The 14,035-nt window shown below is 30.2% G+C and overlaps 7 protein-coding genes and 3 pseudogenes across 10 annotated transcripts, besides 1 other annotated feature; 2 read left to right on the forward strand and 8 right to left on the reverse strand.

The window, feature by feature from the left end:
- Nucleotides 1-49: 49 nt before the first annotated feature.
- TVAGG3_0733290 (uncharacterized protein) lies at nucleotides 50-454 on the forward strand (the record flags this gene model as incomplete). Its single annotated transcript, XM_001317953.1, has 1 exon — nucleotides 50-454. The coding sequence occupies one exon, from the start codon at nucleotides 50-52 to the stop codon at nucleotides 452-454; it is 405 nt and encodes a 134-aa protein (XP_001317988.1).
- Nucleotides 455-1,339: 885 nt separating this feature from the next.
- Nucleotides 1,340-11,301: a mobile genetic element.
- Nucleotides 2,096-2,398, forward strand: TVAGG3_0733310 (uncharacterized protein; the record flags this gene model as incomplete). Its single annotated transcript, XM_051244616.1, has 1 exon — nucleotides 2,096-2,398. The coding sequence occupies one exon, from the start codon at nucleotides 2,096-2,098 to the stop codon at nucleotides 2,396-2,398; it is 303 nt and encodes a 100-aa protein (XP_051091203.1).
- TVAGG3_0733320 (uncharacterized protein) lies at nucleotides 2,694-3,620 on the reverse strand (the record flags this gene model as incomplete). Its single annotated transcript, XM_051244617.1, has 1 exon — nucleotides 2,694-3,620. The coding sequence occupies one exon, from the start codon at nucleotides 3,618-3,620 to the stop codon at nucleotides 2,694-2,696; it is 927 nt and encodes a 308-aa protein (XP_051091204.1).
- On the reverse strand, nucleotides 4,002-5,005 carry TVAGG3_0733330 (Prim-pol domain family; the record flags this gene model as incomplete). Its single annotated transcript, XM_051244618.1, has 1 exon — nucleotides 4,002-5,005. A coding segment is annotated over one exon (1,004 nt), but the record flags the coding sequence as incomplete, so codon positions are not given.
- On the reverse strand, nucleotides 5,279-5,566 carry TVAGG3_0733340 (uncharacterized protein; the record flags this gene model as incomplete). Its single annotated transcript, XM_001317952.1, has 1 exon — nucleotides 5,279-5,566. One exon carries the CDS (start codon nucleotides 5,564-5,566, stop codon nucleotides 5,279-5,281), a length of 288 nt encoding a protein of 95 aa, XP_001317987.1.
- Nucleotides 5,586-7,727, reverse strand: TVAGG3_0733350 (keratin-associated protein family; the record flags this gene model as incomplete). Its single annotated transcript, XM_001317951.1, has 1 exon — nucleotides 5,586-7,727. One exon carries the CDS (start codon nucleotides 7,725-7,727, stop codon nucleotides 5,586-5,588), a length of 2,142 nt encoding a protein of 713 aa, XP_001317986.1.
- On the reverse strand, nucleotides 7,752-8,226 carry TVAGG3_0733360 (annotated as a pseudogene). The gene has a single exon. A coding segment is annotated over exon 1 (475 nt).
- Nucleotides 9,264-9,628, reverse strand: TVAGG3_0733370 (annotated as a pseudogene). Its single transcript has one exon. A coding segment is annotated over exon 1 (365 nt).
- Nucleotides 9,660-10,559, reverse strand: TVAGG3_0733380 (uncharacterized protein; the record flags this gene model as incomplete). Its single annotated transcript, XM_051244619.1, has 1 exon — nucleotides 9,660-10,559. One exon carries the CDS (start codon nucleotides 10,557-10,559, stop codon nucleotides 9,660-9,662), a length of 900 nt encoding a protein of 299 aa, XP_051091206.1.
- A 351-nt stretch (nucleotides 11,302-11,652) lies between the features above and the next one.
- TVAGG3_0733390 lies at nucleotides 11,653-12,706 on the reverse strand (annotated as a pseudogene). The gene has a single exon. A coding segment is annotated over exon 1 (1,054 nt).
- Nucleotides 12,707-14,035: the final 1,329 nt, after the last annotated feature.

Here is a 14,035-nt window from a genome sequence, read left to right on the forward strand (position 1 = left end):
TAAAAACGTAGGGGTTGAGTCATGAATTTAAAATTTTATTTTTAATAAAATGCCACAGAAGAGACAAAAGGAACCGAATAGATTTATACCAAATGGTTTTAACTTTCAGATTCCAAATAATCAACAACCACCACCACAGCATCAACGGAGAAGAACATTCACCCCTGAAGAAAGAAATTTCAATAATTTGATGCGTCAACAAAATCAAGGTTTGAGATTTTATCCGGGCAGTAATGGTATACATATAAGGCATCCAAATTTAGATAGAAGTTATACCGCTGAGATTCATATTTTACCTAATAATACGATTAATTTTGCTGGATTTTATGATCATCATCAGGAAATCTGGACTCCACCATTTGATACCGTTTTAGAAGGAGGAACCGTTAATGATGCGATTCAATATGTAAATAATGGTTTTGATACTATGATTCAAAGAGGTGGGCACCCTTAAAACATTTATTTTATTTTTATATAAATGGATAACGCAGATTTAGAAAATTTAATTGATGATTTAGTACTTAATCAAAATTTTCTTAATTATTATGAATTAAAATCATATCTCCAAAAACATAATAAAAATATAACGGGTGATGATATGGATTATTATTATTCGTATTATAAAAATGAAATTTTGAAATATCATGATAAAATAATTTCTGAAATTAAAGACAAAATTAAAAATAATGAATATACAAAGGGAAAAACTAAATCACAACTTAAACAGTTGAAAGATTTCAAAAATAAAGTATTAACAGAAGAAGATATTGATGAATTATATAAATTATATAAATTATATAATCCTGAGCCGCAAAAGCCAAAGGAACAAAAGCCAAAGAAGAAAAAGCCGAAAACAACACCAAAAGAGAAAGTAGCAAATGTTCAACAGCTAAAGGTGCAAAACGCCCAGGTCCTTCAGACCATAAATGAAGCACAAGCTTTAATTTATGATTCATTAGTTAAACCATATTCAGCCCGACTTTTAAATGAAGATCAACTTTTGGAATTCATCCTTCAACATAAACTCGAAGCGGGAAAGTATATCAAACCTTTATATACAGCATATTTAAAACAAATGAATAGAATACATCCAGAATTAATGAGGGGAGGAATGAAATCCAAAACTTCATCATCCAAAATCAAAGCAGATAAAATTAAACCACTTGCAACACCAAAACCTCCAACAGTAGTACCTCCTCCTTCAGTTAATTCTTCATCATTCACTTTATTATATCCATTTCAATCACCAAAGAAACAAAAAGATTTTAAAAAGGATTTCAAGATATTAAATAAACCAATTGACCCGAAAATTCAACCGTTAAAGGAAAAATTTAGTCGCCCTTCATTTGCACCATATCCATATTCATACGAAATCGATCATTTAGAATATTCAAAAGGAAACGTTACTTATTTATTCGCCATTAACATTAACACTAGATATTTATATTGCATTCCAGTGAAAGGGAAAACAGAACAGGAAACAAGAAGAGCTATTCAATACTTACTAGATCATGAAAGAGTAGATAATATCAGGGGTGATGGTGATAAAGGATTTCAGGCAGCTATGATTCATTATTTCCCACAAATTAATTTTTACTTCTCATCCTCTCCATATACGTTTCATAATAAAATAGTTGATGCGGTAATGAGAACTCTTAGAGATGCGTTAGGGGTTAACGGTCGGATATACTGGGATGGAAATCATGACTCCATCATACAGCAGTTAGTATATTATTACAATAATACATGGCATAGAACTATAAACATGAAACCAGTGGAAATGAAAAATGATATTTCAAAAGAATGGGAATATATTAGAAAGCAAATGGAAAGGTTAAATGATGTTAAACGTGAACAAATTAATTCGGGGCTCATGAATTTTAAACAAGGGGATAAAGTTTTGATTCATCTCGATTATGGAAAAACTGATAAATCAATGACAAAAAGAGAGCAAGATTTGACACAATAGCTGAATTTGTTAGATATATTAACGGCAATGCATTAGTTGAAGTTGACAATAAATTAATAGAAATTCCGATTTATTTTATTACTCCATTATATTTAAATAATATTTAATTTTTTTATTTCGTAAGAAATGAGTGACAACAAAGCAGCCAAGAGTCCTGATTCAATTAAGATTCAGAGTCCAGACGATGAATATAAAAAGAAACTAAACAGAATTAAATCAAAAATATGCTATTACAAAAAGAAGCTGCAATGCGGCGGGGCTGATGCCCATAAAACTAAAGTAATTGAAAACGATAAAGAGAGGAAAGAAATAATCGAAAAATTAGAAACTTACCGTTCAATCCTTAAACTGAGTGAAGCAAAAATAAAAGAATTTAATAGAATAAATAAATTGATTGGAAGAGATGAATTTAATAAAGATGAATTTTAAAACTCTATCCAAATTTAATTTTTATTCCTCTTCGACAACGTCTCTTCGAGACGAAGGTGTCACCACGTCACCATGTGTCACCAGGTTAATTAACTTCTCTTAAAATTACTGACAGCATGACATTTAGACAACAGGTACGAAAGGATGAAGGCATTTATGAATTATTTTTGAAGAACTGATGGTGTCACTACGTCACCATGTGTCACCAGGTTAATTAACTTCTCTTAAAATTACTGACAGCATGACATTTTGACATCACAGCAGGATTAATGCAAAAATAAATTCCAATCATACTTTATAAAGCTTCATTTACAGGTATTTCATCGTCAGTAAATGAATCCTCATTATCGTTTGGTTCAACCTGTTTATATAATCCTTTCATTTCTTCTTTCAAAACATAACACCATGTTTGTTTACCATCTATTCTTCTCTGTTTCCTATCACATTTATCCTTAATGCTCATTTGGAAATTCTTGTCTTTCATGTCTGATGGTTTGCAGCATAGAGCATTTTTACACGTCATACCTGCACACAATTCATCATAATGTGTATTTATCCATTCATCTAAAGGATTTGTTGATAATTCTATTAAATCTTGTTTGGCTTCAGTCATCGGTATGATTCGTATATTAAATGATGAAAGGTCGTATTGCATAAAATACGTCAGTAAATTATCATAAAATTCCTTTGTGCATGAATCCATTAAATTCTTGAAGTAATCAAATTGACCCTTGAATTTACCATTAACTCTTAAAACTACGTATCTTCTGTCTCCAACTTCAATTTTGACAGGGTAAACGTTATTAGTTACCAAAATGAAGTTTGCAACATTCTGAGCAGTTCTTCTGGGTTGATTCTTTTCATTAATTCTAATCTCATTATCCGTAATAATTGATTTCAAAGCGTTGAAGTTTGCGAGTCTGTCTCCACCTACATTCTTGAGTTCATTAAGTACAAGAAACATTTTATTCTCAACTACTGAATTGAAATTACCCGTTAGCTCACTTATTTCGGTAATGTTTTTACATGAATAACCGGCGAGAAGTTCAGAAATAATGTCTGTAAATCTGTTTTTACCTGTTCCCTGAAGTCCTTTCAAAATAATTGCTGTTTCATTCTTGATTCCAGGATGTTGAATCATTGATGCAATCCAGCCGAGAAGGTATTTATACACTTCATCGTTATTATCACAAATGGCTTCTTTAATGAAATTTATAAACATTTCAATTTTTGAGTAATCAGGCTTTTCGAGAACGTTGTATTTATAACCTTGAAACGTTGAGAAAACATCTGGAGAATCAGATTTAAAGCAAACACCCTTAACGGTTAATGAAGACAATTGATTTAATAGTACTGCCCATGCTGTTATTGTTTTACCTTCTTCTTTAAATAATTTAATCATTTTAAGTGACTCTTTCATGTTTGATTGAAGAACGAATGATATTTGATTCATTTTGTCGTGGATATTATAGTCCTTTTGAATGAAATATTTATTTCCACAATCTACAAAACGGATTACACGTGATAAATCCTCAATTACTTCAGAACTGTTTTTATACTGATGATTTTCAGCCTTGCGTCTAATATCTGTTATCAAAACGAGTCATCAAGTTTTATATCAAATGTTATTTTTGGCTTACGTAATAAAGGTAAAACGTATTCATCATAATATTCTTTTTGGTATAGTTTTAGAATCTTCACCAAAACAAATGGAGAAGTCATTAAATGTGCATATCTACTACGTGCTTTTTCAAAATTACTTTTTGCATTTTCAGTTAAATTGCAGAAGTTATAAACGTTACCGTATGCTTCATTAATTAAATGATTAGGTAACGAATTAATTGCTTGAAACAGTGTGAATAATGTAACTTCTTTTTCTAAATTCATGTTTCCACCGTCATTATGTACTTCAAAATCACTGATGCCATCAACTATGCTCTGGGCAAGTTTATCGTCAATGTTTACATCTTTGTTTTCATTCATGATAGTCTTTATTTCTTCGTTCTTCTGTTCAACTCTTACCTTAATATTCAAATCATTTAATATATCGTTTACGGTTCTAGTTAATGTTGAATCATAACTTCCACGAATGAATGAGTATGTATTGATTGGTTCTGTTGCATTCTTGCGAACTCTTGAATCAGCCATAACTACTAAAGAACGCTTTGAATCATCCATAGAAGTCATTATGTCAATATCATAATCATTGCAAGAATAGCATTTAATCATTCTGTTCGAAACTGAATAGAAGAAATTAGTGTTGCAATAAATGTGAAGACCTCCTGAAGCAGTTTTAACGATAACATCTTTATCCGAAAGTTTTGATAAAATGTCTTTTCTAACCGTTTCTTTAAGTTCATCATTGTATGATTTATTGATATCAACATCTATAATCGTTAAATTTGAAATTTTATTTACTAATAAAGCCATACCAGTTTTCCTTCCTCTTCCTCCATCGTGTTTGAGGTAGTTATGTAAATCAATCTTGTTTTCACCAATTCTTTCGTTGAGGGTTTTAGTTTCTGCCACAACTAATTCCTCAGCTAATGAATCAATAACTTTTTCATCAGAAACGATATAGTTGCTGTTGTTGTTTGTTGCTGTCATTTATATAGGAATAAAAAAATAAAAATAATTTTAAAACTAACTTTATTTTTGGACTGCATCAAATTTCCGGGAATGTTGTCAAAATGTCATGTTGTCAGTAATTTTAAGAGAAGTTAATTAACCCGGTGACACATGGTGACGTGGTGACACCTTCAGTTATTCAAAAATAATTAATTATTGAATAACCTAAAAACCATTAACGATAAAATATATTTCTGCAGTTCATCCATTACTTCATTACCTAATTAATTACAGACATAAAATATATTTAGTTCATAAAATTTTTTTGATTAATTTTGGCTTATTTTTATCCTTCCAGTAATCCTTTTCGAGTTCCGATAAATGTGTAGGGTTCGATTCTCTCAAATTTCTAGAAGGAATTTTATCATCCACACCTCCTTCATAAATGACAGTGTATTCATCTTTAACCTGATGAACTATATTTTCATCATAAAATCTCTTAATTTCTGTTCTATCATTAAATCCCGCATTCTTTGCAGCTTCATAGAATTTTTTAAATGACCTCCACGGTGATGATTCGAATACTTCTTTTAAACTCATTTATGTAAAAATAAAGATTTTATTCAAGACGGTACCATGCAAATACAGTCATAAATGGTGGCATATAATCTTCACCCGAGCCTGTTGGATTTGTTGTAAAAGTGTGTGAATGATTTCCTCCTGGTTCAGTTGGTCGAAAAGTCTTTTTTGTTGAATTGTTATAAGCTGGAGATAAAACATCATGACCGGTTTCATAGTCTGAGTTGTATAATGGGTGGTCTCTTAATGAGTGTGTATGGTCGCCAGAAAAGTTTGTAGTTCCTGTATGCTTATGCGGTGGAAGGTTTGCTTCTAAAATTTTCTTTGAACCACCTGTTTGCTTTGAAGAGTTAGCACAGTATAAGAATTTATCTACAATCTGCTGCCATGTACCGAAACCGAATACATCAGCTGGATTTGTTGAATTCATTGATGTATATATTGAACCAATGGGGTAAATCATCTCAAGAATTGTATTTAATCCATTATGAATATTGAATTTATTATATAATATTGAAACTGGGTGAGTATTTAAAACTGGTCTTGTTATCAATATTAACGTATTATTTTTGAAAATAGCTTTTCGTACATCTTGAAATTTTGTGATTTCAGACCAATTTCTTCCATCACTACTGATATTTACCAAATCACCACATCCTAAAGCAATAAAATGACCATCAATATAAAATAAATTTGTAAATCTATAATTTCGAGTAAGTTTTGGAGTGAATGAATAAACCAATTCCCAACTTGGTGTTTTCTCTGGATCCTCTGAAAAATCCTGTGATAAATAAATATGTCTGTTATAACTTACAGGATATGAATAGACCATTCCACCTGAAACGAGAACACAAACATTTGATCCATAACATAAAGCTTCAATGTCTCCATCAGCTTGAAAAATTTGTTCAAATTGACCTTGTGGTATTGAAGATGATCTATAAATTTTATCATTTTGTAGGATAAAATACATGTTGTTAATGTAATACCACTTACTTGTATAATCAATTTCCAAATCTGATGACATCATACTAAACATATAATAATTTATCCCATCCTCACTAATGAAAATTTGATTGACTTCATAAATTAGTACCCATTTATTATTAACACATCTAATAGGATTATTTGGATATTTAAATTTAGCATCTTGATTTAAATTACATTTGAACCACTGGATACAATCGAATGAATAACAAGGGCAAAAATCATCTCCAACCGTTATCATTCCCATAAATTTACCGTTATTATATTCAACATATAAAATTCTTGGCTTTCGTGTATCAGGATTCAAAACAGATGGAGTAAATGATTCATAGTTTTTAAAATCATTTGTTTTAAAATAATAAAACACTCCAGCTGTATAAAATAAATACGTGGTCACTCCATCATAACATATCCATTCAAAAGAATCTATATCAAAGGTTTTATCCGATGATTTCATAAAATTTAAAAATGGTGGAGTAAAATAGACCTCTGATTGTTTTATTTCTTCATTAACAAATGATATATCAGCTTTCTTTGCTAACTCAGTATTAATGAATGAAATAACTTTTTCCTTATCTGCTTTCTTCTCTAACTCATTGTTAACATAAGTTTTATCTGCTTTCTTCTCTAACTCATCGTTAACATAAGTTTTATCTGCTTTAAGGTCTAAACATCCTGAAACCCATTCTGTATCAGCTTTAACTTTAAAAGTCTCCAATGTCCATTCATGATACCATTCAACCTTTTCTTTAATTTCATTATCTTTTCCATCAACATAAACCAAATTTGCTTTCTTCATTAACTCACTATCCACATATTCCTTATCTACCTTCTTCATTATGTCATTTAGGAAACCTTCTATGAATTCCTCATTTAAATTAAATCTTCCAATCTTCAAAACTTTAGGAAATGCATTTAATGCGCAATATCTCTGTTCTTCTGGTGGAATTGATGTTATATCATCCGTTATTCCTTTAATTTTTGAATTCATAAATAAAATTTCTTTTATATTTGATATCATTGCACCACCTTTGCAAACGAATTCGAAATGGCCATTTTTCAATACTATCTCCAAATCTCCATATTTCAACCTTTGCGTTTGTTCTGCCGTCTTTGAATTATATGCATATGTGGCGTATGTAATGGTCTGAAGGACCTGGGCGCTTTGCGCCTTAAGTTGCTGTTGTTTAATCATTTATTACGATTTAAAAATAAATATTTAATCCGTTATCTCATCAGCTATTTTCTCTATTTGAAATTGCCATAATATTTCATTCATAAATTCTAAATCACAATCAAATAGGTCAGTTATTCTAAATTTAATATTTGATAAATCTTTTGAATGAAGAATAAATGAATTCCCGGATAATTGAAACGGATATGATAAAGAAAATGTGTTCAAGTTGATGGATAAAATGTTTTGTATTGATGGGTAAGAGTTAGGGTCTAATGTTTGGTGTGAAAATCTCATTGGGGTATTAACTTTATCACATTTGATTAAAATGAAATTGGAACCAGTGCCAGAATACAAAACATCCCCAACATCTTTTTCAAAATTTAATATCCCCAACAATGAACGAAGATGAGGAGTACAAAATTTAATTTTCAGCGGAAATTTAATAAGGTTATTTATTTCATCAAGTTCAAAAAGTTTATCAGGTTTTGATTTAAAATTTTCTTCATACCATACGATAAATGATTCATTTAAATAACTTAAAATCATGTTAATATCCCATTTCGCTATCACATTATTTATATACATATCATACGTTTTTTCATGGTCATCTTTAATAAATGATATATAATCTGAAGGGTCTAAAAGAATGGGATTAAATTTACCACTCACAGAAACGAGAGTAACATTATAAATTCCGCTAACTGTTAAATTTAATTCACAGTTATTATTCGAAATAATATTGATAATTGACATTTTTTATTACGATTAAAAATATGGTAAAGCGTTATTTTCCAGTGATAAATAAAACTAGAATAAGATTACCTCAAGAATTCATAAATTCAACGAATAAGAAATTCATTCATGTTATAAATTTTAGTGTTTTCAGAAAATATGAGTCAGTGTCATATTCATCAACAGGTTATATTTCACTTCATTCAAATTTAGTTCAATCAAACCCATATAATGACCATTTCATAAGATTTTCAGATGGTATTAAAAATGTAATTGATAGATTAAAATATGAACAGATTGACAATATCGAATTTTTGGAATTTTGGTTTAAATATCCCGATGGAAAAAAGATTGAAGTTAAAGATAAAGCTGATACTATAACAAAAACAATTACAATGACCGATCCAGATAGTGGGGAACAAAAAGAAATAAAACAAACGATAGAAACTGGTGAAGGGTCAATTATTATTGATTATGATTCAAAGGATTATTATTCGATAATGTTAATGCTTGAATATTAAATAGCCTTAACAAAGAATTTTTCAAGTGATATTTTATATTCATCAACTATTTTATTATAAATATCATTATATGTTAAATGAAGTTCAGTTGTTGTTCCGTTCTTTGATATCTTAATTGTGCTAATATCCTTTATGGATTTATTTTTGCAACTGTTCCGCAGCATGAAACCTCATCATCTATGAAAAATTGAATCTTAACGTCTGAATCTTGAACATCACAAAGAATGGCGATAATGTGAATTAATGATTCATAAGGTAAAATAATTAAACCGGATTGATCAATTAAATTTATTATTGAATCATAATTATTAATTATTATATCACGGTAAATTTTCATTAATTCAGAATTAATGTCTATTTTATATGGGTTCTCGATGTTTGATGAAAGAGGTGGGGGTATGTTGGATAAGTGGGAATTTCAACAGGTTCTTTACCGGGTTCAGATAAAATGATTGGGTCTCCATTCTCATGGTTTTCTTCATTCTCCTCATTCTTCGGTAAGTCACGAGTTAATAAATTTGGTTGAGTTGCTGACCTTGTTAATTCAGGGCTAACATTAACTTTAACATTTTGAATAATTCGTGATTTATCATCATTTACGTTATAACCAACCGTAATCTCTGCTTTTGCGTTAGTGTTCTTTTGACTAGTGAAACGTCTTCTCATTTATATTCGAATAAAAAATATATTTAAACTTTTATTTTGCCGGAAGTTTTGAATCTATTATTCCCTGTATTTGTTCATGAAGTTGATTTTTAGCTGTTTCATTGTAATTAATAGACCTAATATATTCATTAATTGCATTCTTATAATCATCTGATTTCTCAAATTTTCTTTTATCTGATTCCTTAACTAAATCATAAGTTAAACCTCGTTGCTGATATAATGGTTTCTTAATTAAATCTTTGAATGCTTGAGATAAAGCACCTGATGCAATTCTTGCTACTATAATTGGTTGGAATTGCTGTTTAAGTTCATCTTTAACATTTGCGAAAACTGGATCGAATAAAGCAACTTTAAAGAATTTCTTAGCTGAAATTTCAGGTCTAATATTTGCATATTGACCATCAAACTGGTTAGAATATCGTGGTAATCCATCCGGTCCCTCTTCAATAGCATTTAATTCTTCATTGAAATAAGAATATGGATTATAACGGTATGAATTAATTGGACCATTTTCACCTTCTCCAATGTATTGTTTAACAGCTTTTCCATTTTCATCAAATTGCATAGGATAACGTTCATTATATGCTTTACGTTTAGGATAATCAGTTATAGTTAATTTGTAACCATTTATGACTTTAATATTTCCTTGACCATCAGTAACGAAAACTTCATTTATACCATCAGGTTTTCCATTTGGACCCGTAATGTCTGCTTCGTGTGCTTCCCAATTTGGACCTTGACGTTTGGCATATGCTTGAGCTTCTGGTAATGTTAAAACGTTTCTCATTTGTTTAACATCTTTTTGAAGACCAGCAACAATATGAACTAATTCTTTCATTCCATCAGGAACTTTCATAGTTCTATTATATGCACCCTTTTTGTTTGTTCCTTGTTTTAATGGAACCTGTAGAAGATTTGCTATTTCTGTCATGTTTAATTATAAATAAAAAATAAAAATTAATTATAAAAAGTTAATCAAATTTAACACCTCCTTTATTTAAATCAACTATTATTTTTCCATGTTCACCTAATTGCTGATATTGTGTGTAAAGTTCATTAATGCTCATTGGTAAATTCACTTGATAAAGCATAACGTTCAACTGTTGACGACTAAACCCACTGAAAATGAAAAGGGTTGATAGATTTGATTTAATGTTTGTGCTTAATGCTTTGAAATATTGAACAGCCATAAAGAATGAACACTGAATGTGTCGACATTGAGTTAATAACTGATTAAAATATGATTTCTCATTTGTTATTAGTTTTGATTTCACTGCATCATCTAGAAAAATGAGTGAATGCAAAAATTCTCTATCAAAATTTGAAATAGAAAGTGTTTCAAATAATTCATCCCGTTGTTTATCAATAATTTTATCCTCTAATCCTTGCTTCTTGATTGTATTATATAATTCTTTATACATTAAAAAGTTTTTTAAATAATCTTCTGCTTCTTCTTGTGATAAATAAATAATTGGAATTTTGATTAAATGCTTTAAAGATTCAAATGTATCATCTGAAGGTGAACCTGAACGGTTGATATAAATTAACACGTGTGAATAGGGGGAAGTGTTAGCAATAATGATAATTTGTTTTAATATCGTTAATGTTTTACCTTTATTTTGTTTACCAATTGCTGCAGTGATTGAATTTAAGTAACATTCAGAATATGGAATTTTCATTAATTTTTCCTTAGATAGAGCATTTCTATTATCACTCAATGCTTCATTAATCATATCATCTATGTATGTGTTATATACTCCTGCTAATTCTTCATAAGGAGTGTATGAATTTAAATCCATTTAATCAAAAATAAATTTATAATTTTAAACATTTCTATTCATCAATATTTCATCATATGAACTTCTATACTGTGGTGGTGTACCTGTTGGATGATATTTCAAACCTTCATCCGGTGTCCATGTCCAATATGTAGTCCTAGTAAACCAAACCTGAGGAGGATTTGTCACCTTTGAACAGTAAGTGTCATTTTCACCCTGAATGATTGGATAAACTTTCACTTGTACTGTAACTTGTGAGTTGAAAGTTTCTAATCCATCAAAGAATATACCCGCTCCATCACGTTGAACTGGAATAGTGCATAAGAATGAAGTTTGGTCTTTCCATGTTCTAGCTAATGGCGTGCCATCATCTGCATTCAGTGGTCTAGTTAATGAGTCCTCGTATTCTTCTGTGCATTCATTCACTCCATCTAAATCAGAAGCTTGAAGCATACGTGTAAAGAATATGTCGCCCACTGTGGTCATCGCTTGATCGGGGAAGTTTCTGGAATCTATAGTGACCTGAAGACCTCGAAGCATTGGATTTTCTAAAACTGTTCTTTGCATTGCATTCTTCGGAAATGCTAACACAACATCTGTAACATTATGAAGAGCGTATGAGAAATCTGAGCTAATACCTTCAGGAGTGATGCAACCTCCATTTAGTGAACGAACGTCAATATGTTGAGCTGGAATCATGAATGGATCTTCCTTACTGAATAAACGTGGTATTGCTTTAACTGATTCTTCAATTAAACCGTATCCTGGTGTAATGCATTTATCCTCTAAAACTTCCATCTTTGTGCATGAAATAATAACGTCATCAACTGTTGCGTCAGCAGATGTAGCGGCTAAGCTTGTAATTAATTTGGTAGGAAGTCCGATTTGTTGGAATTTGCGATCATTTATAAACATGATTCATAATCTTTTCATAATTTTCATCAGTTATCTTTTCATAAACGTAATTTTGTAAATCAGCAACTCTTAACGGGTCAACCTGACAAAATACTAAAGTATCCCTGAAAACATAATATTTAAGAATGATATCACCAAATGATTTAGGATAATCATCGAACGCCTGAAATGCTAACAAATCATTTACCGGAATAATCATATCAAAAGTGACATCAACTTCTTCATTTGCTTTCTTGAAAACTTCTGAAGGGTCAATATATTTACCACATACTGAGTTATCATATTTTTGAACATTATTATATAACGAATGAACAAACTTTTTAACTTTCCTTTCTGATTTTGGTTTATATGTTGCAAATGCGAAAGATTCACGGGCGCAATCCATCTGAAGATAACCGGCATCACCTCTTTCGGTTTCTACTTCTAATTGTTTAAAGCTTTGATTTGATGATTTGTAACCAACGAATAAACGCATGCATTTAAAAGCGGCATCACATGTGAAAGCTTTATTTGAAACTAGAGTTGCTTTAACTTTGTGTTTAATATATGTGTCACCTAATTGGTTCACATCATGAGCCGGATTTGTAATTCTTAAATGAGTTTGTTTATCATCAAAATATGGAGCATCAGAGTCATAGCATGAACTTTCAAGTTCTCTATAATATCTTCTACCGTCATTCTTTGCGAATATTTCATTTATCTTTTCGAATGAATGAAATACATTTCCATTAATCGGTTTAGTGTTTGGCACCAAATAGTTAGTCGTCATTTATTAATAAATAAAAAATCAAAATTAAAAGATGAAAATGAATTTTTAATTTTAATGAAATAATCAACTATGGCTGCAGGTATATTTAAGAAACTGTGGAATAGAGTAAAAAGAGGAGCGAGTAAAGTTTGGGAAACATTGAAGAAGGGGGCAAATTGGATATTTAAGAATAAAGAAGCAATTAGTGACGTTGCTGAATCAATAACACCAAAAGCTGCCCCAATAAGAGAAGTTTTAAATAAAGGAGAAAAAGTTTATCAAAGACTACAACCGATACTAAGATAAAAATAATTTTAAGCCGCTAAGCAGCGAGATGATCCATAGGATCTCATATTTATTTTTCCACTATTTACCTCCTATTTTATTAAGTATTCCTTCAGCAATTCCACCAACTGCGTTACCTGCTTGTGCTCCCATCGCCGGATTACCTGCTTTAGTACCTAATACGCCACCTATGATAGTTCCTGCCGTTTTCGCTACTGGTGCCAAAAAGTTTGCAACGGGTTTAATAATCTTTTTATAAACCCAACCCGCAGCTTTCTTAATTCCATCCCATAATTTTTTAAAGAATCCTGCCGCCATTTCTGATTTAATATTAATTAAAAAATATATTTCATCACTTATATTCTAATTTTTATTTAATGATAAATGAAACCGATTTTAAAAATAAATGAAACAGAGGAGGAAGAAATAAATGAAAGTGAAAATGTTCAACAAAAAATAAACGTTGTTAAACCAATTACTGAAATAAAAATTTTTTCATCTGTTGAAGAATTTAATGACTATTATGCTAATAATAAAAAATTATTTGAAGAATTGACAACGTGTAAATTGAATAAAATGTTTAAAGTTGATGGATTCAAAATTTCAAAAATAAAAGGAGTGGTTAGTTTGAAATCTATTCCTCAATCAAGAATCACCTCATTAATGAAAATTGATGATTTA

This window comes from Trichomonas vaginalis, chromosome III, assembly GCF_026262505.1.
Source record: "Trichomonas vaginalis G3 chromosome III, whole genome shotgun sequence".
Classification (NCBI taxonomy): domain Eukaryota; phylum Parabasalia; order Trichomonadida; family Trichomonadidae; genus Trichomonas; species Trichomonas vaginalis.